The sequence below is a fragment of the Nymphalis io genome, chromosome 7 (genome assembly GCF_905147045.1).
Source record: "Nymphalis io chromosome 7, ilAglIoxx1.1, whole genome shotgun sequence".
NCBI classification, from domain to species: Eukaryota; Metazoa; Arthropoda; class Insecta; order Lepidoptera; family Nymphalidae; genus Nymphalis; species Nymphalis io.
In genome coordinates, this window is record NC_065894.1 from 8,002,100 (window position 1) to 8,023,013 (window position 20,914).

General features: G+C 32.6%; 2 protein-coding genes across 2 annotated transcripts; one reads left to right on the top strand and one right to left on the bottom strand.

Annotated features, from left to right (window-relative positions):
* The first annotated feature begins 3,617 nt into the window (after positions 1-3,617).
* LOC126769341 (NPC intracellular cholesterol transporter 1 homolog 1b-like) lies at positions 3,618-7,277 on the top strand. Its single transcript, XM_050488030.1, has one exon. The coding sequence runs from the start codon at positions 3,618-3,620 to the stop codon at positions 7,275-7,277; it is 3,660 nt and encodes a 1,219-aa protein (XP_050343987.1).
* A 1,346-nt stretch (positions 7,278-8,623) lies between these two features.
* LOC126769364 (helix-loop-helix protein 15) lies at positions 8,624-9,471 on the bottom strand. The gene is made up of 2 exons (XM_050488067.1): positions 9,350-9,471; positions 8,624-8,921 (listed from the first exon to the last, which is right to left on the bottom strand). The coding sequence occupies exons 1-2, from the start codon at positions 9,469-9,471 to the stop codon at positions 8,624-8,626; spliced, it is 420 nt and encodes a 139-aa protein (XP_050344024.1).
* Between the last annotated feature and the right edge of the window lie 11,443 nt (positions 9,472-20,914).

A 20,914-nucleotide genomic window follows, 5' to 3' on the forward strand; every position in this document is an offset into this window, starting at 1 on the left:
AGGGTTATATGTCAGCTTCGTCTGCTTACCTTCTTCATTGGCATCGTCCTAGCACCACAGTCTGTTGAAAATCATATTTTTGTAAGGAACAAGGATGTAAGACTTATATTGATAGTGCTGCTAAGTTAACTGATCATGTACAACATATACTTTATAGTATATGTCTAATGCATATACTAATACTCCACATCTTTTAATAAAGACAAAAGAAGATTTGTTATCCAATGCATAAATTCTAAAACGCTATATGACAGACAATCTAAAAGAGATTTTTGAGAATGCAACAATTACCTAACCTTCATCATTACAATAGATTTAAATCTAGAAAAAAATAAATTTGAGTAAACGAATAAAATTATCTACAGATTTAATATCTACCTACTTACTTAAAAGTATTATTTATCAGATTTTTTTAAGCCATTTTTTATGTCAATCAAAGGAAGGTACTATCTAATATTATAACACGTGACGTCAGAGTGTGAGGTAACTACGAATGCGAAACTTGGCACTGATTTTGTTTATCCCGATTCTTGGCCGTGAATTCATGTCGTAGAGTTCACAGTCATATTTATTTATCTTGTTAAATGCTACGACTACTTAACAACCGAAATAGTACGCGTAATTTTTCAGGTCTTTTTTGGCTATAGTTAAAGTGTATTGAGAAAATATTATCTTTCTTATTATGTATTTAAGTATATTTATTTATTTATTTATTTATATGTGTTTTGCAATAATAATTGCTAGAAAATTGATTTGCTTTGTTTTTTAATATAAATATAAACACGTTAGATTTAACAAAATATAAGACTACTAGAGCCATCTACCGTTGAATAGCAGAACGGTTACATACCTTAAGGTTCTTATCATAGCCTAAAATATTTTCTACTCGTGCTTTGAAGCTATTTACATAGATGGCGTAATAAAAGTTTCTATCACAATACAACAGATGTCATCACTTGTCCACATTATTGCACATACAATACAAACTACATTTATTTTAAAAAAGAAAATAGTTTCTTATATTAACTTTTCATTGAATCGTATATAAACACAATGTTCATATTATTATGTGAATCTACAAATTTATTTATTTATTTAAACTACAAATTATGGTGTATCTACAAATCAGACATCAAAAAACTTGACACATATCACTTAAGGTGTCTGTCTACGTTCAATCTTACGTATCAAGTGGCAGGATCACGTCCCTAACTCAGAAGTCCTGCGTCGCTCTGGAATTTACGGCATGGAACGTCAACTCAGATAGTGTGGGCATGTCCTACGCATGGACGATCGTCGTTTGCCTAAAGCTGTTATTTATTCGGAGTTAGCTAAAGGCAAATGGAAGCATGGTGGTCAGTATTTGCGATACAAGGATGTTTTTAAAAGACACCTAAAAGCTTGTGACATTGGCATAGAATGTTGGGAAGAGCTCGCTTCCCAAAGGGCATCTTGGCGCTCTACCATCTACAAAAAGATCAAGACGTTTGAGGAAAACCGCCTTCACGCACTAGACGAAAAGCGCCAGTTAAGAAAAGAGAGACCTAAGCCATCCTACACATACAAATACAACTCTGCGGGTCAACTGTATTGTAATATGTGTCGTATGGTTTTTAAAACCAAATTTGGTCTAGCGAGCCACATTAGGGCTCATGCTAGAAATAACAATTAATTTCTAGGGTCGCCGTCATCGAAATCGATGAGGAGGACTGTATATTATTATGTACTTGATTTGATGCTGAGAAATGTAAATACCATATCTATGTACGATAGGTAATAATTTTATCTAGAACTCATGTAGATTTAACTATTACAATAATTTCCAATTTCCAACCCTTTCAATTCTTTCCCATGTAATGTATTATGCAACACCACTGGAATATTTTTAATTATTCTAAGTTGATTTTGATAAGAATGTGGTAGGATCTTAAAAAAAGTGAAATTACGAAGAAATGGATCAAAATAAATGATTTTAAATATTATATAAACTTCTTTAACGCTTTAATAGTATTTGTAATTATATAAGCTAACAACTTATTTTATTTTGCATAGTTTTTATGTAAACTGTTAAATACATTTTAATGCATTTAACAAGCCACTAATTAAATGACTTATTAATTTTAAATGAAGTAAGTTACTAGATGCGTCTCTTGTAGATGGCGAGTAATCAATTCATCATTATAACGCTCGCTACTTGATTACAATAGAATTACAATTACTGCCGAGCTGGTCTGTGGGAATGTGTCAGACCCTCTCACGCTAACTATATCAATTACACGCATCACGCCGTCCGTCTGTAGATTTCCCTTGGTAACAATTCCTACATCATCGATCTAACCGAACATGCGACTTGTCAACGAATTTTTCTATTCTTATAATTTGACCTTAACATATTATACTTATATTGATTGCTAATTATAATTATACAATCTTTATTGTAAAATATTTCTTTGTCAGTGTGTTTATTGTAAAACTATTTATAAGGAAGAAACCTAATTCATTTCAATATATTTATTTATTTATTTTTAATTCCTAATCTATTCTAAAATAACTTATGTATAAAATATTTGCGCTCGTTTCTCAAGGAATAAGGATGGATTCATCCTGTGATATTATTTATATAATGAGATATACGCAAATATTATGATAATAATAAAATCAGTATCGATCCATCGACCAAACGATTTATTCCGTACTCTTATCGTTAACCGCCTTATGTTTTCATGCGTTTATTAAAATATTTTGTAACAGCTCAAAATATTGACATAAAAAAATTTTTATATACATAATACATATGCAATAAATATATAAATGTAGTATTTTTTTAAAATACATATATTAGCCCGTGGCATTAGCCGCGTCTTAGGGCGAGAAGGGCGGGTATTAGGTAAAAAACATTAACCTATAGCCATCATTGGGGCTCCAGCTTGCTTTTTACCTAAATTTTATAAAAATCGGTTAAGTGGTTCAGCTTTTAAAGCGTAACAAACAGACACAGTTCCTTTCGCATTTATAATATTAGTATATATTCTTGTACATAGAGTAGTGCTGTAGTCTCGTGCTGTTAATAATGCTTTAGGATCTTTTATTACAGCATACACTAAAATAAAATGTTGGTACAATATTGCCCATAACATAAAATATGCATTACATGAGTCGCAGGGTGTCGAGAAGGCAATAGAACTGAATGGGGAAATCGGACCCGTCCCCAGAGATCGGTGGTGACTTGTGAGTTATCGAAATTCGTGCTGCACCTGAGTACCTAATATCGCTACTTTGTACTTATCTTTAATTTCCCGACAACATATGATTTGAATGGTATTCTGCTTTAAAATAATAATCATTTCGTAATCCTTTCGATAAGCTTTTATCTAACACCTGGGTTATTTTTTTGATAACATATCGAATTGATGTATGACAATTATTATCTTTAGTTTAGGCGATTTGATTTTGTGGCTGATTTAAATAGAACCAGTAGACCCGAAAGGATTGTCTAAAAAATAATGATACCTTTTTAAATTGTGATACTTGAATTCATGAGTCTGCTCAAAATGGACATTAAATCTATATTGTGTGTGTTCTTGTGTCTATGGTGTGGTGTATCTGCAAAATGTGTTATGTACGGACTGTGTGCTGAAGTTGGAGGGTTTTCAAAACCTTGTCCTGTTCAGCATGAAGCTTTGCCTATACTTGACAAACTAAGTAAAGAAGACAGAGATGAAGTATTAGATATAGTTAAATTGCGTTGTCCTCATTTGGTATTCGATGAGGAAGGTAACCAAAAAGATGACGATGATATTGTTGCCTGTTGTAACTCCATACAAATTAAGGGTCTACACAACAGTTTAAATTTGGCTGACGGTGTCTTAGGACGTTGTCCTATTTGCTTAAGAAACTTTGCTAGGCAAATTTGTGAAATGAACTGTTCTCCAGATCAATCCCGATTTGTCAATGTAACCGAGGAAACCGCTCCTGATGGATCCCAATATGTTAATGAAGTAAACTATAGACTTTATGAAGACTTCATGGTTAATGCACACGCATCATGCTCCGGTGTAATAGTACCACAGACCGGAATGCCTGCTATAAATCTTATGTGTGGAAATGCTCCTGTATGTGATCCTGAAGCTTGGTTTGGCTTTACTGGTGATACAGCCAATAATCCTTTGGCTCCTGTTCAAGTCAACTTTTATAGATGGCTTACAGAAGAAGATTCAATGAATGTTCATGCTCCATTGTGCAATGAAACCTTGGAGGGCGATCTACCTTGTAGTTGTATTGATTGTTATGCCAATTGCCCAATCACAGATGCACCAATAACTCCAGATATATGTACTGTACTTTCTGTACACTGCATCGGTTTTTCAGTGGGAATAGTGTTTTTTACATTATCAGTTATTGTATTTACAATTCTTTCATTATTAGAATATAGAAAAATACGCAAAGGTTCGTTTAGTAAAGCAGACGAAAATTACCAATATAATGTTAATTTTTTAACTAAACTATTCCAAGAAATTTTTAAAAGGATCGGTATATTTTCCGCGAGTAACTCAATATTAACTATAATGTTCACAACATGGATAGCTTTTGCTATGTTATTTGGAATTTTTAATGTTAATCTAACGGCCAACCCCGTGGAACTCTGGTCTGCCCCAGAATCTCGTAGTCATCAAGAATTACTTTACTTTAACTCTAGGTTTGGTCCATTTTATCGAGCCGCTCAAGTATTTTTAACAATGAAATTAGAGCCGTTTGTTGTCAATAATGTAAGCTACGGACCCGCGTTTAGAATAGAAGCAATACAAGAATTAATAACACTTGAAAATGCAATTCTTAACATAGGAAGACAAGACGATACAGTAACATTGGAACAAGTATGCTATGCTCCTCTACGTCTCCCAGGGAATGAACCAAAGATAGAAGAGTGTGTATCAATGTCAGTATCTACTTATCTACCAGATAGAAACAATATTAACAATAACACATATCTTAACAACATTCAGAACTGTCTTCACAATTACCTTTCTCTCAGTTGTGTGGCCCCTTGGGGAGGTGGAGCTGAACCAGAAATATCACTTGGTGGCTACGAAGGTGATAATATGTTACTGGCTGATACTTTGCTAATTAACTACCCCATTACAAACCGTTTACTTGAAGAGGAATTAGAACCTGTTTTAGAATGGGAACAAAAATTTATAGATTTAATGCATGATTATGAAAAAAATTGGAAATCTGAATTTGTTGAAGTAGCTTTTGCAGCTGAAAGATCTATCGAAGATGAAATTCAAAGAATATCGGAAGCTGAAGCTATACCTATTGCTATAAGTTATTTACTAATGTTTATATATGTTATTTTTGCACTCGGCAACATAAGAAGTTTAAAGACATGCTTCATCGACAGTAAAGTTACAGTTGCCGTTTGTTGTATTTGCGTAGTTGTAATTGCTATTTTTTGTTCTTTGGGATTATTAGGATATTGTAATATAACAGTTACTCTATTAGCTATAAACGTAATTCCATTCTTTATTTTATCCGTGGGTATTGATAACGTTTTCCTAATGTTGAAGGAGCTCCAACATATTGAAAATAATTTGCATAGCTATGAAGACTATAAAGAAGACTTTAGTTTTGAAAAGAAGCATCTTTTTGTGTTTGGTAAGATGATGCATAATATAGGACCGTCAATGTTTGTATCCTCTACTACACAAATTACTTGTTTTGCTATCGGTACTATTTCTGGTCAACCGGCAGTTCAACAATTTGCCATATTTGCTTCTTTTGCCTTAGGATTCCTCTTTTTATTCCAAATAACGACAGTAGTTGCTATAATATCAATCGATTATAAACGTGTCCAATCTAATAGATTTGATATTCTATTTTGTGTTCAAAAAAAAATATTGAACGACCAAGAACCGCTACATGCTAACAAACCATATCAAAGTATTACTCAAAGACTAATGGAACCTTATTCTAGATTTATCTTAAACTGGCGAGTAAAAATAATAGTCGCTATTGTGTTCATGGCTCTTGTTTCCATAAGCGCTATTCTGATACCACAAATTGAAATTGGCCTGGATCAAGAAATGTCACTACCGGCTGATTCTTATGTATATAAATATTTAGTAGCCGTAAATGAAATTTTACGTATAGGACCACCAGTTTACTTTGTACTCAAAAATGGTTTAAATTATACGAATCCCGATCATCAAAACGTAATTTGTGGTAGTAGATTGTGTAATGATGATTCGTTGGCAACACAAATATTTTTAGCATCCCAATTTAGTGAGACCACATATATTGCTAAAAGTTCAAATTCTTGGTTAGATGATTTCTTTGATTGGACTAGTTTACCTGGATCCTGTTGTAAATATAACACGACATCAGGTGGATTCTGTTCAAGCTCAAGTACCTCACCAGAATGTGAGAATTGTAGAATTGAGAGATCTTCTTTTGGGAATGGATTAAGACCAGCAGGCGAAGCGTTTAATGACTATATTCCGTTCTTTTTACTCGATAGACCAACTGATAGCTGTAACAAAGGTGGTTTGGCGAGTTATTTTAGCAATGTTAACTATTTGCTTGATTCACAAGGCAAAGCTTCGGTGTATGATACTAATTTTATGACATATCACACTAATTTGAGAAACTCAAAGGATTATATAACTGCTATAAAATATGCATATGAGATTAGCGATAATATCACAGCAGCGATATATAAAAATACTGGCTTAGATGTTGAAGTTTTTCCATATTCCGTGTTTTATATATATTTTGAACAGTATTTATATGCTTGGAGAGATACATTTACAGCGTTAGGCTTTTCTCTTTTAGGAGTTCTAGTCATTAATTTATTTGTAACGGGATTTAACTTTTTAATTACTTTTGCTTTAGTTGTCACCGTAGTAATGGTTATCGTTGAGATGATGGGTATTATGTATATTTGGAATATACCTCTTAATGCTGTTTCCTGCATAAACTTAATTGTGAGTATAGGTATAGCGGTAGAGTTCTGTAGTCATATCGCTTATTCGTATGCCAGTAGTAAGAGTCCGCCGAGTCAAAAAGTAAGCGATGCTATTAAGAGCGTGGGGGCTACAATCATAACTGGAATAACTTTTACGAATATCCCAATAGTAGTTTTAGCTTTTTCATACACAGATATAATTGAAGTATTCTTCTTTAGAATGCTTTTTAGTTTAGTTGTTTTAGGATTTCTTCACGGAATGATATTTTTCCCTGTTTTATTAAGCTATTTAAACGACTTAAAATATCGATAAATGTTAAAAGATTGTGTCATAGCTTAAGTATTATAAATGTAATGATTTCTTTGTATAGATTAATGCAAGGCAATACAAATATTTTTATCAGGTTTAATATAAAATGAAAGTTTATTAACAACTTCGTGTTGTTATTTGTAAATATAATTCTATGATTAAGGATAGTTAACTAAGCTCTAATATTATTATTTAAGTGATATTATGCTTGCTAATAGCGAATACATTTAATGTATAAAAGCGTGACTATTTTTGTAATAAAACTATAAACATTTATATGTTTTTTTATTTATTTTAACAATAAGTTTAAGCAAGACGACACATACATTTTCATCTAATATACATAATATACAAGGGCTTTACATAGTTGTAATACAAATTAAAAATAATCATTATTGTTTGTTATTATAATCCATATATATGTAATGTTATATAAATACTTATTTATAACAATTGAAATATCCTCAAAATGCTGTTTTATAATATATTTTTACACAAAGTCAATAATACTAAAAATGGAGAGCAAAGAACCAGTTTAACTGAAGTACTTGATAATGGATATCATATTTATTTTATCTTGACCTATTTATTCACAGTCGGCGGCAATGTGTGTCTTCTTTTATATATGTTTCTCTCTAGCCATATCTTTAATGTCTGCCTTCTTCTCATTACACAGTACATTCCACCAAATCTTTATTTCTTATTTATTTTGTCATCCTTCTTGTAAAATAATGATATAGTATGATAATCTTTCAGATTTTTTGTTACAGGGATTAATTTGAAACTTATTGTAGTTTTTCGTATTCTATTCGAACTTGTAAAGTTACTATACACATACGACGATTACCATCTCAGTTAAATACATCCGATTTATGCAATGCCTTAGTGTTTGAAAAAAACTGAAGTAGATATTATATAACAACAAACATTTATTAGATGATAAAACAAAAATATGTACAACTTAAGATTACCATTATTTTTACTGTTATTAAATATACAAAAAAATACAACTTAATTATTCATTGACTTCGATTTGACTAGAATCAGATTACAGAACATTGAAAACTAAAACACCCTCTACCACGACTCCCGACTTCAACGGCGTCCTAAGCCGAGGACCGGCCTCACATGAGGCGCCCTTAGGACGTCCGTTTCTCTTGAGCGTGACGCCGTAGAGGCCATTAGGACCAACATCAACTAGACAGTTCGAAAAAAAAACCTTCTACCACTTCATTTTTAACGAAAAACCAGATCGTTATCTTAAAGATTGACACATAAGTATATAATATGTACATTAATAATAATTATTAAATTGTTAATAATAACTAACCAATTACATACACCAATGATTATGCATCTAAAACATGATTGAGATAAGCAATGTAACAAATAGCTAATCGAAGTATTTCTATTTTGGAAAGTTTTTTGTCCGGTGGTAATGTTGGGAGAAGTCTTCTAAGAGATCCAAAAGCAGCGTTGAAGGCTTCCACTCTGATTCTTTCTCTTGTTGCGTGAGCGGTTCGATACTTTAAAGTTGCTCGTCGTCTTCGTCTCCGTTCTTCACGAGAAAGACCGGCGCATGGTGACCCCGTTCCGCTTGATAAATATGCATCTTCGGATAAAGAGCATGGCTCTAATGTTCTATCTCTGTTTAAAAAAAAACGTTTTTAAAGAATTAGGTTGTAATGATAGTTAAAAGTATAATATAGTATAATTGGTTTTATTATACATTTTTTAAATATATTGTAAATGGCCTTTTTAAGATAATAAAATAAATATTTTGTTCAATATTATGTTTCTTTATTAATTACAGTATGCTCAATTTATATTTACTAGTGGTTGGGTGTTGCTCAATCTCACCTATACCTATCATTTATTCTATTGAACAGCAATTTATTTCTGTGTTTTCCTATTAAATTACAGGCACAAGGTATATAACATCGTAAATGCGGAAGCGAGAGAATAATAATAATAACGTTCTTGCAACTTAATATAGACAAGTTTTTATTAGACAACCTTCTACAACTTAAATTGGTAATATCTCTTTGAATTTTTGTTAAAACCCTTGTTCTTACCTCTTTCTTGGAGCCAAATTCTCTCTGCCAGTAATTGGTAGTAAGGCCTCCCTTGGTTCAGCCAGCATGCAGGGTAACGATCCGTCCTCCATGCTGCTGGCGGTTTCTAGCCAGCTTTTCATAATGAGTCTGATGGGAACGTTGACTTTTTAATTAATCTGAATAGTTGGTTGTTCAATAAATTATAAATGCTCATAAAAATGTAAGAATAATTAAATCTTTGAAGTAAAATTGTACCTAAGCAAAAAAAGTTTTCATTCATATTCTTCACCGTTATTTATAGATGGACCTCTTATTATTTTAAATATTAGTTTCTTAAATAATAATTGTTAATTTATGTTGAATAAATATATTAAAGTTTTGTATTTTTTGTAACTATAGCAATAAACTAATTTTAAAAAGCCGTTCAAACTGTATGTTATACGCAATTCACTAATTGTTTGAACGCACTAATCACAAAAATAAAAGTTTATTAAAGAAGTTTATATAACTTTATGTTATGGTTACTCGTACTGGTGTTTAGTAAATGAGAAGCACATGGTTATGTACTCATAGTGTTTTTGAAACAGAGAAAGACGGGACGTTATACCGGGAAGTTATACCTATATTCCATACTAATATTATAATATTAAAAACCTAAAGAGTTTGTTTGAACTCGACAAACTCAAGATAGAACACTTCAATTTGAGATTTTTTTTGTTTTAAATTGCCCGTTTATTGAGAAAGTTGAGATACTATATAAGGCATTACACATATAGCATAACACTATATCCATAATGTAAAACCAAGCGAAACAGTTGGTTAATTAATAATCTAATTTATTTTAATATTATTTTAATCTATTTAATAAGATTTTCAGTAAACCTTAATAGTGAGTCACTAAGACATTCCATCAGCAACATAAAACATGCATTTTGCCCTTTGGTGTTACAAAACTAGCTACTTAACCCTACATAGCCCTCGGCACGTTTGTTTTGATTCCTGACAAATAAAATTTGCCGGCCGCAGGGAAGAGTGGTTCATATAAATAATACATCACCCGTTCACACCTTACACTAAGCGAGCTCTTTAGGGGATAATAAATCCGTATTTATTCTTTTTATATCGACCCCAGTAACCCTCGGGTAATCGAATCATGTTCGGTCGCCGTATCGAATCGATTGAGAATTTCACCCACTCTTGATGTGGAATGAAACTATCGTTCATATTGAATATTAGGACTACTATTATCATATGTATCAGACATTAATAGGTAACACCGTAGAAATATTTTTAAAAATGTATGCTGATTGATTGATAAAAAAAGAGATTTTGTGGATGTTAGTCGGAGACAGTGGGTTCAAAATCGAGCACAACTAAATATTCATATGATTAATTAATCTCACACTTAGCGGACAAGGAACATCGTAAAAAATATGCATGTCTGATATACAATTTTGCTACATGTGCATGCACAGAAATACATTTACAACAATAAGGCTCTATTATTTCTGCGAATATAGTAGAAACAAGAGGCTCAAGCTATGCGCGGTTGTTAAGCGCGGCTTTATCTTTTTCAATTATCTGTTAACTTTATACTACTTTATAATACTTTTACCATTTCGCGCCATAACGACCAAAAAAATTTGTCAAATAAAAAAGTATATATCATACGTGATTACGAAAATCTCATTAATATGTGATATTTAAAAAAAATTATTATCATGTATCACTTAAGAAAGACATCTATACTTTTTTAACAAAATTAACTATCATTATTGTTTTTTATAATTTTATTGCAATCTATAGTTTAATGTGTACAAATTTCCATGTAATTCGAGAGGCTTAGGCAATTGAATTTTGTTGATGTAATTCCCTAAGAGCAGTCGAGGGTGATATTGTGTCTTTATTGCATTTAAATGGATTCCATTACATATCACTTATATACGCGATTGGAAATTTAATAAAATAAAACTGTCCGTTTCGATAGTAGCATAATAAATAAGATGTCTAGCACTTTATTTTATTTTTAAGACAATTTATTTGTAAGCCAACTAAAATTTATCATCGATGACTAGACGATATCTTATCGCGATGACGACACGGTGTATAGGCATGCACAAATCGTTTCAACAGAAATATTATGTAAATTGAAAAATATTTATATTTTTGTTGGTATGTATTTCTCGTTAAAGCTTTTTAGGCTGCACTTGCTCTTTTCTATGGAACTAATTCGAATCTAATCTAGATATTGATGCTTGCAACAACAACAACAAAAAATTACGAGATATGTTATGCAATATATATTTTTATAATTTTATCATCATGTCTATATATCAAACTAGCGTTTCAGAATTGCTAAATACCACTTTCCATAGCTCTTCAAAAATGAAGGATTTTCTATTTTTCGTATACAACATCCCCTCTACCACTAACAAAGGTGTTACATTTTCAAAAAAATCTTGTATTTCAAAATTTACTGTCTATAAGGAACCCGTATGCAAATTTTCGTGACGCTAAGCCCAGCAGTTTGGGCTGTGTGTTGATATGTCAGTTACTCAGATATTCTTTTATGTATACGCGACGCGATTTATAAATATAATATAATATATTATTTTTTATTTATATTTATATTTTTTTTTTTATGGATTTGAGTCTTATGTATGCAATGAGACAGATTCACTTTCATATTTTTTATATTAAGTCATAATTTTCTCCTATTTAGTGTGTCATTTTTTTCCTTACATTTCCTTCGTAACTTCGAAAAAAGATAGCGGTATCGATGATAGATAGAATGAAACAAATCTAATAAAGTAAACCTTAAACAACAATTATTGATTAAAACATTGTTTCATAAAAATGTAACGATGATGATTCAAATACCAGTCATGTACATGAATGTTATCATAAATAGCTATATTATAATTCAAGAAACAGTTGATAATTTAAAACTTTATTCTCATTAGAAATACATCGCAGCCCATCGAGAAATATTTTTAGGATATGTGTTTTTTTAATACGTTATTAAAATATACACTAATATTATATAAAAGTCAATGTGATGGCTGACTAACAAGACGCAGTAAACAATAAGATAGAGACTGCAAATATTAAAGATATTTCCGGTTTAGTAACGTAGATGTGCAATAAAAAAGGGTTGTGCGCAATTTAATCGCGCTGCTCCGATGGGGGTTGGTAGAATACACATGTGGTAGAATTTCAATGAAATTAGACATAAGGAGGTTTCCTCACGATGTTTTCCTTCACCGCAAAGCACGAGATGAATTAAAATTTAATTTAATGCATTGTTTCATATACAGTCCTACACCCCGGTCACTTAATTGACTCGTTCATAGTTTCAATATTTTAGCAGATCAGGACAAATAAACGTTTTGGAATTAGATAAACATTTCGTATAAAAGTAAAAGCATCAATATCTATTCTTTTCCTCGGGTGAATCCGCTGCAATGGGTGGTGTTAATATTTTATCCACCCCGGATCCATCCCAGCGCCTACATGAAATAATTGCACAATTTCATGACATTTTATTTGTGAAAACTATTTTTAAATTTAATCTATTGTGTTATTGCCGCATGAAACACATATATTGTTTGTTATTTTAAAATTTCATGACATTTTATTTTTGAAAACTGTTTTTAAATTTGATCTATTGTGTTATTGCCGTCTGAAATACACATTTTGTCATTTTTTAAGTTTGTCATTTCTAAATTCTAAAAGCGACCGAATATAATAACAGAAATATAGACTACTGGTAATAAATCCTTGGTTTTCATGATGTCGTTCACGAGTCACTCAAAATACACTAAGCCCAAAGTAACACACGTGGACACTTTGACATGATATTATTTTTGTTGACAATAATCTTAGCATAAATACACTATCAAAATAATATATTAAAAAAACTCATTCAAAACTAAATTTCCTTGTTTAGCATATTTTATGAAAACCGTGTAAATAATAAAACAAAAAATAAATATATTTCAAAACTCACTTTGTATAAGATTTTTGGTCCGAATCATATATGTTTAATAATTTATCAATCAATTGGACACAAATCACTCTAACTTTTTTGTAGTCCGCGCCTGTAACTTAGATATGACTATACTGGTCCAGATGTCAGCATCCCTCTGCATTTATGTCCTCTGAGGGGATGGTGTTACCCTCTAAGAGGGCGGCGCCTAGAAAAGCTTTCAGTTTAGGGGTCCGTAGCATTATATGCAATGTAAGTATTATTGTTTTACTATTTTATTAAAATACAAATTTATATTTTAAAATTCGCAATAAGATAGTAAATTAATTATAAGAATTCAGTCCTTTAACTATATTTTTGTAAGCTAATATAAGGAGCAATAGTTGATCAATTTACAGACAAACGTAGACATAACTGGACGAATCTGTTCTAGGGGTGATTGATCTAAAAATAGGAATCAAATTAATTCGTATTATTACAAGTACCTAAACGATTATTTGATAATAATAATAAAATAACTTTATACACCACAAAGAAACAAAGACAAAATTAAGGTACAAAACCATAAAAAAGAGTTAACAATGTGATATTTGATAATTTGGTGAAAAGGTCATAGTCTCAGCTAGGCTGCTTTTCAGTCTACGCCTTGTACATATGCTGCCAACACAAATGTTACATTCAGTGCAGTAAAAGGTAAAAGAATATAAAATTACTTAAATAATAAACTTATGTTAATACAATTTTATAACACGCCCAATAGGCTAAAATAAAAATAATGCAAGCATTACTAAAACAGAGAGGTTTTTTTTATATTTAATCAGCTTATGATTAATTTAAAAATTTAAATTGGATAAGCATTTGTTTTTTTTTATTGAATAGGTAAGCGGACGAGCATATGGGCCACCTGAGTAGTGGTAAGTGGTTACCAACGCCTATAGATATTAGCGTTGTAACAAATGTTAAACATCGCTTATATCGCCAATGCGCCACCAACCTTGGGAACTGAGATGTTATGTCCCTTGTGCCTGTAATTACACTGGCTTACTCATCTTTCAAACCGGAACACAAAAATCCCAAGTACTGTTGTTTTGCGGTTCTGATGAGTGGATGGTACCTACCCAGACGAGCTATGCACAAAGCCCTACCAGCAAATAAAGCCCACTGGTGGTAGGGCTTTGTGCAAGCTCGTCTGGGTAGGTACCACCCACTCATCAGATATTCTACCGCAAAACAGCAATACTTGATATTGTTGTGTTCCGGTTTGAAGGGTGAGTGAGCCAGTGTAATTACAGGCACAAGGGACATAAAATCTTAGTTCCCAAGGTTGGTGGCGCATTGGATATATAAGCGATGGTTGACATTTCTTACAATGCCAATGTCTAAGAGCGTTGGTGACCACTTACCATCAGGTGGCCCATATGCTCGTCCGCCTTCCTATTCTATAAAAAAATAAATAAATAAATAAATAATGTTAAAACATTAGATGCACGTTAAGTTCGTCGAATTTTGTGTATTATTTTATGTTCTTGTATCCATTACTAACAAATAAATACATCTTGATTTTGTGAACTTAGTAATGTTTGTAAAGCTTTGATTTCTATTAATAATATTATTTTGACCAGAAATATAAAAAGTAATAATAAATAAGAGAATACAAATAATATTACATTACAATGCTTTCGGTTTTGTTTGTTTTTATTAATTTATAAAGATACTCTTAATATTTTATGCAGTGATAGCCCACAGCATCTGATCTAAGCTCCGCCTCTCTCACTCAGCCAATCCCACGCAGACTCCGCCTATTGATCCATGGACACAGGTGTTCCCGGATAATTGATACCCGTATAAACTTGCCCGGATATTAAATCGATACTATTTCGGAACGTTCCATTTAAATAACACTGGGTCCTTTACTTTATCATCTTTCTTGAAAATTTGTATCTTAATCATGAAAATAAACCGTAATTGTTGGTACTTTAAATTATTCTGATTAAAATATTTTCCTGTTAAAATATTATTATAAATATGATCATTTTTGATAAATTGCTTTGTGATGTTCAACGTTTTCTAATTACTTATAAAGAAAAATATAACTGAATAAAAACGTTCTGACTGAAAGGAAAGAAGGAAGGTAAGACATACATATTAGAGTAATTATGAAAGTACCCACTTACATATTATTTGTTAAATTAAGAAATGTATTTAATGTTTCCTTTACAATTTTTGCTCGGCTACAATGCTGGTTTTGTCGTTAAATTATATTTTTCTCAATTATTTTAAAGTGTATAACACATACAAACAGGTATCTACATAATGAGAAGCATAGTCAAACAGCCTACTCAATTATACTCGGCACGTACGTTTTTCGTGTAGTTTCTTCGCCTCTTTTATTAAGTCTCTTCTCAAACGACCAATTGAAAACCAGTGCCTTGTTTCGACTGAGTTATACTGACCTGGCTTCTATTGCCACAGAACTAAAGTAAATTGTCATCGTTGGTACTTGGTGTAGTTCTGTGTGCACTTTAGAAGAACATTTGTTTCATTTTACTGGTGGTAGAGCTTTGTGCAAGCTCGTCTGGGTAGGTACCACCCACTCATCAGATATTCTACCGCAAAACAGCAGTACTTGGTATTGTTGTGTTCGGGTTTGAAGGGTGAGTGAGCCAGTGTAATTACAGGCACAAGGGACATAACATCTTAGTTCCCAAGGTTGGTGGCGCATTGGTGATGTAAGCGATGGGAAACATTTCCTACAATGCCATTGTCTATAGGCGTTGGTGACCACTTACCATCACGTGGCCGTGGCCGTGGCGTATATATAAAAAAAACTTTCTTTCTTCTCTTTTTTAAAGCGCCTTTTATTTATTTCAATTTTTTATATATTAGACATTAGCGTCATAATAAATATTAACCATTACATAGGTATATCGCCAATATTCCACCAAGCTTGAAAACTTGAAACTTGTGAAAGATGTTATGTCACTTGTGCCTGCACATAATAATATTAAGTATTGCTGTTTTGCTGTAGAATATATGATAAGAGGGAGATACCTACCCAGAGAGGCTTACACAAAACCCTAACACCAATAAATTGTAGTATATATCTCTTATTGTCATTTAATTGCCAGTAGATTTAACCTGATTATACTATTTTATATATTTGATTCGGGATCTCGTAATCTGTAACTTAAGCTACCAAGACTAACGATAAATTTAATTAAATAGAAAGTTAAAACATAATTTATAAAAAAACATATTCGTAGAAGAATCCAGAATCCGTAGAATAGAACAATTATTATGAGAAAAATATCCTGACTGACTGATTATAAACATATAGAGATACATTTCGTCGTAGCTCCGTGCCTTTGTCTATAAATTGATTTAAATGATTTTAATGTGTCTGCATGTTTTCCCACTGCTGCTTTTGAGAAGAAGGTTTAGAGTTTATTCGACCATTTTCTCGTACGATACATGCAGTTTTACTTCACCGCCGAGCACGAGATGAATTATATAATAATAATAGTTTATTTGCATAAAACATGATAGCATACATTTTAACATACACATACATGTCTAGTCACATATATGACATGCAATCTTATTATAGATATTCTTGTTCTTATATTTAATGATAGAACACGAGTATATTAACATTGCAGACTTAAATCTATGTAACCAACATCCGTTTTTTTTGTTTTTTTTTCGGTGACTAGAACTCAATATCCTTCATGGTATATTTAGATAACCAGTGTTAAGGTAATTATAAACACAAATAAAAACATGAAAATTGATTAAAAAATATATTAAGCCAACCCAAAACATTCATTAATACATATTCAACCTTGAAATTTTACGCTTAATGCGCCCAAATTAACTGTCACTTAACACAATAAAAAATCGTTTATTAACAGTATGATTACTACAAGATACTAGATACGACGATAACTCCATTATCTTGTAGGCATAAAACATGTAAATTTCGTTCCAAATATTTCTATTGCATCTAGAATATTTTAATAACTAGAATATATTGTCAATGAGTTATCTAAAATTTTGTTGTAATATCGCGTCAAAGAAAATGGCATTTATTACTTAGACACCTGCAGACTGCTTTCTTCATCCAAAGGTCTTGACTGCTCCAGGTAACGCGATAAAGGGATCATAATATCAAAATGATGTCGTTTTTTTCGAGTATCCATTCAGGCTGTCAATACAAAGACACAGATTAATTATGTACGTGTGTATGTCGCAGCTCGTCCTTAAGTTCTGTTTGTTTGTTTTTAGTAAAAAGTAATGATTATTCTTATATCAACCGTATGCAGATGGTACTGTAATGCATCAGAAATTAACAAGAAACATAGCAAAAAAAAAACAAACTCCAAAAAAGGCACGGGGACAAATGTCTGGGTAGATTTAAGTAAAGAAAAAGTTTTTAATAGAACGAGATAAATTTAAGTAGATACATAATTTTAAGATAAGATTTAACAATAATATAAGTCTTTTGTATATACAATTGTGTGATTTCCAAACTGACTAATTTTAATTCACTCATAGTTATATTTTATAACATCCTCAATTATCTGTAACCGTGAAAAAAATATATTCCTAATCTAAAAAGGTTTATGTAAATTTAAGCGAATTTTCTTTTATTGTCGTTAATGTAAACGAATAAACATTAACCAATAAACCCCAATATGAATTCAAATTACCCGAATGATAACGCTATGTTAAAGTTTACTTCGAGAATTTGGAATATAATTTATGCAAAGAATCATGTACCGGGCGGCGACATCCGCTAATGGTAGTTTGTATTTCAGTATTAATGCCATAATAATCAGCTGTACACAAATACTGCACAGACTTTGAAGGTCATGGTTAGGGACATATTTTACTTTACGACAACGTCACGGCATGTCTATTCATCTATGTTCTTAAAGGTTAAACGGTGAAATTAGACACGACAAGTTTATATTCCAAATGCTTCGTCATAGAATTATCCCATTTTTCCATCTGGTATTATAATCTAATATCCTTTATACATCATAATATCCAATTTAAGCTGCTCGTTTTAAAGCTCATAAGTAAAGTTATAGATTCCAAGAGACTACGTTCAAATCAATAGTGGTATACTCTCGTGCCTTGGAAAGAACGCACGGCCGTTCGTCCTATTTCCTTAATTTTCTCTCCGGTCGTATCGTATTTCCCATCCGACTACGTAAACGAGGCAATAGAGACTTGTTTTGTATCTGCACATGTGTTTGCACGCATACTTGTGCTCTATCAAAATCTCTTGTGTAGGTCACAAGTAAGTCCTTGGGATTGGTCGTTGTGGCCAAAAGTTCGGGAGCACTAAATCTTATTTCAAATAACTTAACATACATTCTTTTGCATATCAATGATATGCTCTCCCTTGGGAACATACATTGCTATGCAGATGATAGTACAGTGCATGGTGGATACCACGGACGCGCAGTGGCTGGGCGGGCGGAAACTGAGGAGAGGCGGGAGAATCTTGTCATTGAACTCGATAGGACGTTAGATCTCATCGCCAAATGGGGCTCTGATAATCTTGTTGAGTTTAATGCCAAGAAAACACAGGTATGCGCTCTCACGGCGAAAAAGTCAACATTTTCCCCTCTTCCCTCCCTCTGTGGTACTCCGCTGGTGATGCAAAGCAAAATCGCCATGCTGGGGATTGACGTTCGCTGCGACCTTAGTCCAAGGGATTACATCGAGGCTGTTATAAAAACAGCTTCACGGAAACTCGGAGTTCTGAACAAGGTGCGGCGCTTTTTCACGCCACAACAACTGTGCCTGCTGTACAAAACACAGGTACGGTCTTGCGTGGAATATTGCTCGCACCTTTGGGATGGCTCCGCTAAGTACCTACTTGAGGCCTTGGACCGGTTGCAGCGACGTGCCGTACGCATATTGGCGACGTAAAGGTCACAAACACCCTTGAACCTTTACAATTGCGTCGTGAGATAGCAGCACTGAGCGCTTTCTATCGACTGTATCACGGCGAGTGCTCTGAGGAATTATTCTCTCTAATTCCTGCTTCCCCCTTCCTTCTTAAGTCCACGCGAGCTGGTTCTCGATGTCACCGCCTAACTGTGACATCAATTCCATCGCGAACAAAGAAATTTGGCAACTCCTTTCTTTGTCGCACTTCCAAAAAATGGAATTCCTTACCAGCTCACGTATTCCCCTCCTCTTACAACCCGGGTTCCTTCAAACGAGGCGTGAAGAGGCATCTTGCGGGCCGGCAAGGCGAAGGCGGCTAGTGCAGAACGTTTTTCCCGTCTGTACTGGCCGTCGTCGCGTTTGGACTCTACTACCACTTACCATCAGGTGGAGTAGAGTCATTTGCCCTCCCGGCGATATAAAAAAAAAAAAAAAACATACATATTTATACATAGGTACATATAACTCTGATACGAAAAAACATTTAAAATGTCAATAATAGTCATTTCATCTTAGGCACACACCGCATTTGAAATTTAAATAACGTAGTCGAAATAAAAAAAAGTGTATTTAAAAATGAAGAATTTTAATTGAGTTTCAGCTTCAACAAGACAGCCGACTTCTTAGCTAATTACACTCAAAGCAAACAGCTACTGCGGCATCAATGTGCCACGCGTAACATTCCTTTAAGATTTTATAAGGAGTAAGGACCCAAGGAATAAGCTCTTCAAAATGAGACGACGCATTAGCCCAGCAATGCTACATTTACAGGCAAGTATGCAAGTAATTATTACAGAATATCGTGTCGGTCGGTACGAGTAAATATATCGTATGATAGAGAGAACCAATCTACAGCGTACGTTAATTTTCCTTATAGTGACATCGCTTCACGACACGCGCTGAAAAAGTTTATGAAGCATTTTTGCGATTGACAAATTTATTTCGTTTTAAGTGACAAGTATATTACATTTATACATGAATATTTGTCTTTTACTCTTGAATTTCTATGACATCGATATTATTACACGACGCCTCTTAAAGCTATTTGCAAATTTTGGTAACACATAAGGGCCTTGTACATTAACAGTTTTTTTATTAAAGTAGAAAATCGAACATATTTTCTAGTATTTATAGAAAAATAAAATAAAATATACAAATCTGAAATTTAGTTACATATTAATGACGATTAATAATGTACGTTAAATCATCATTATAACATTGAATCGAATTTCTGCAATATTTTAAGTTGTTTTGAGAAATAAAATTAGTCGTACATTTAGTTTAAAATTTTTTTTTCACGTAACTTTTGAAATCAATTCTATTCATTAAGAAACATAACGAATTGTAAAGTTCTATAAAGTAAAATATCTTCAATTATGCGGGTGTTCACACCCCTACCATTAATATTTTACAGCATTACGCAGTAGCTGAATATTAATAATTTGAAATATCAGTGTAGAACAATTTTAGGGAAACCAAGGAAATGCCAGTTACTATAGAGACCAAACAGTTAGGCCAATAATGTTTTCCAATTTTCCTGGTTGATGAAAGCCTACCATAGACAAATATGTGATTAATAATATTTTAAAATGTTTTTTGACCAGTTTACATCATTTTTGACACGTTTTATG

What these genes read in the sequence shown, in the direction of transcription:
- LOC126769341 (XM_050488030.1), top strand. Translation starts at nt 3,618, where the DNA reads ATGTACGGACTGTGTGCTGAAGTTGGAGGGTTTTCAAAACCTTGTCCT.
- LOC126769364 (XM_050488067.1), bottom strand. Translation starts at nt 9,471, where the DNA reads ATGAAAAGCTGGCTAGAAACCGCCAGCAGCATGGAGGACGGATCGTTA. An exon ending in AATTTGGCTCCAAGAAAGAG is followed by an intron (nt 8,922 to 9,349) that starts GTAAGAACAAGG and finishes TTTTTTAAACAG; the next exon opens with AGATAGAACATTAGAGCCAT.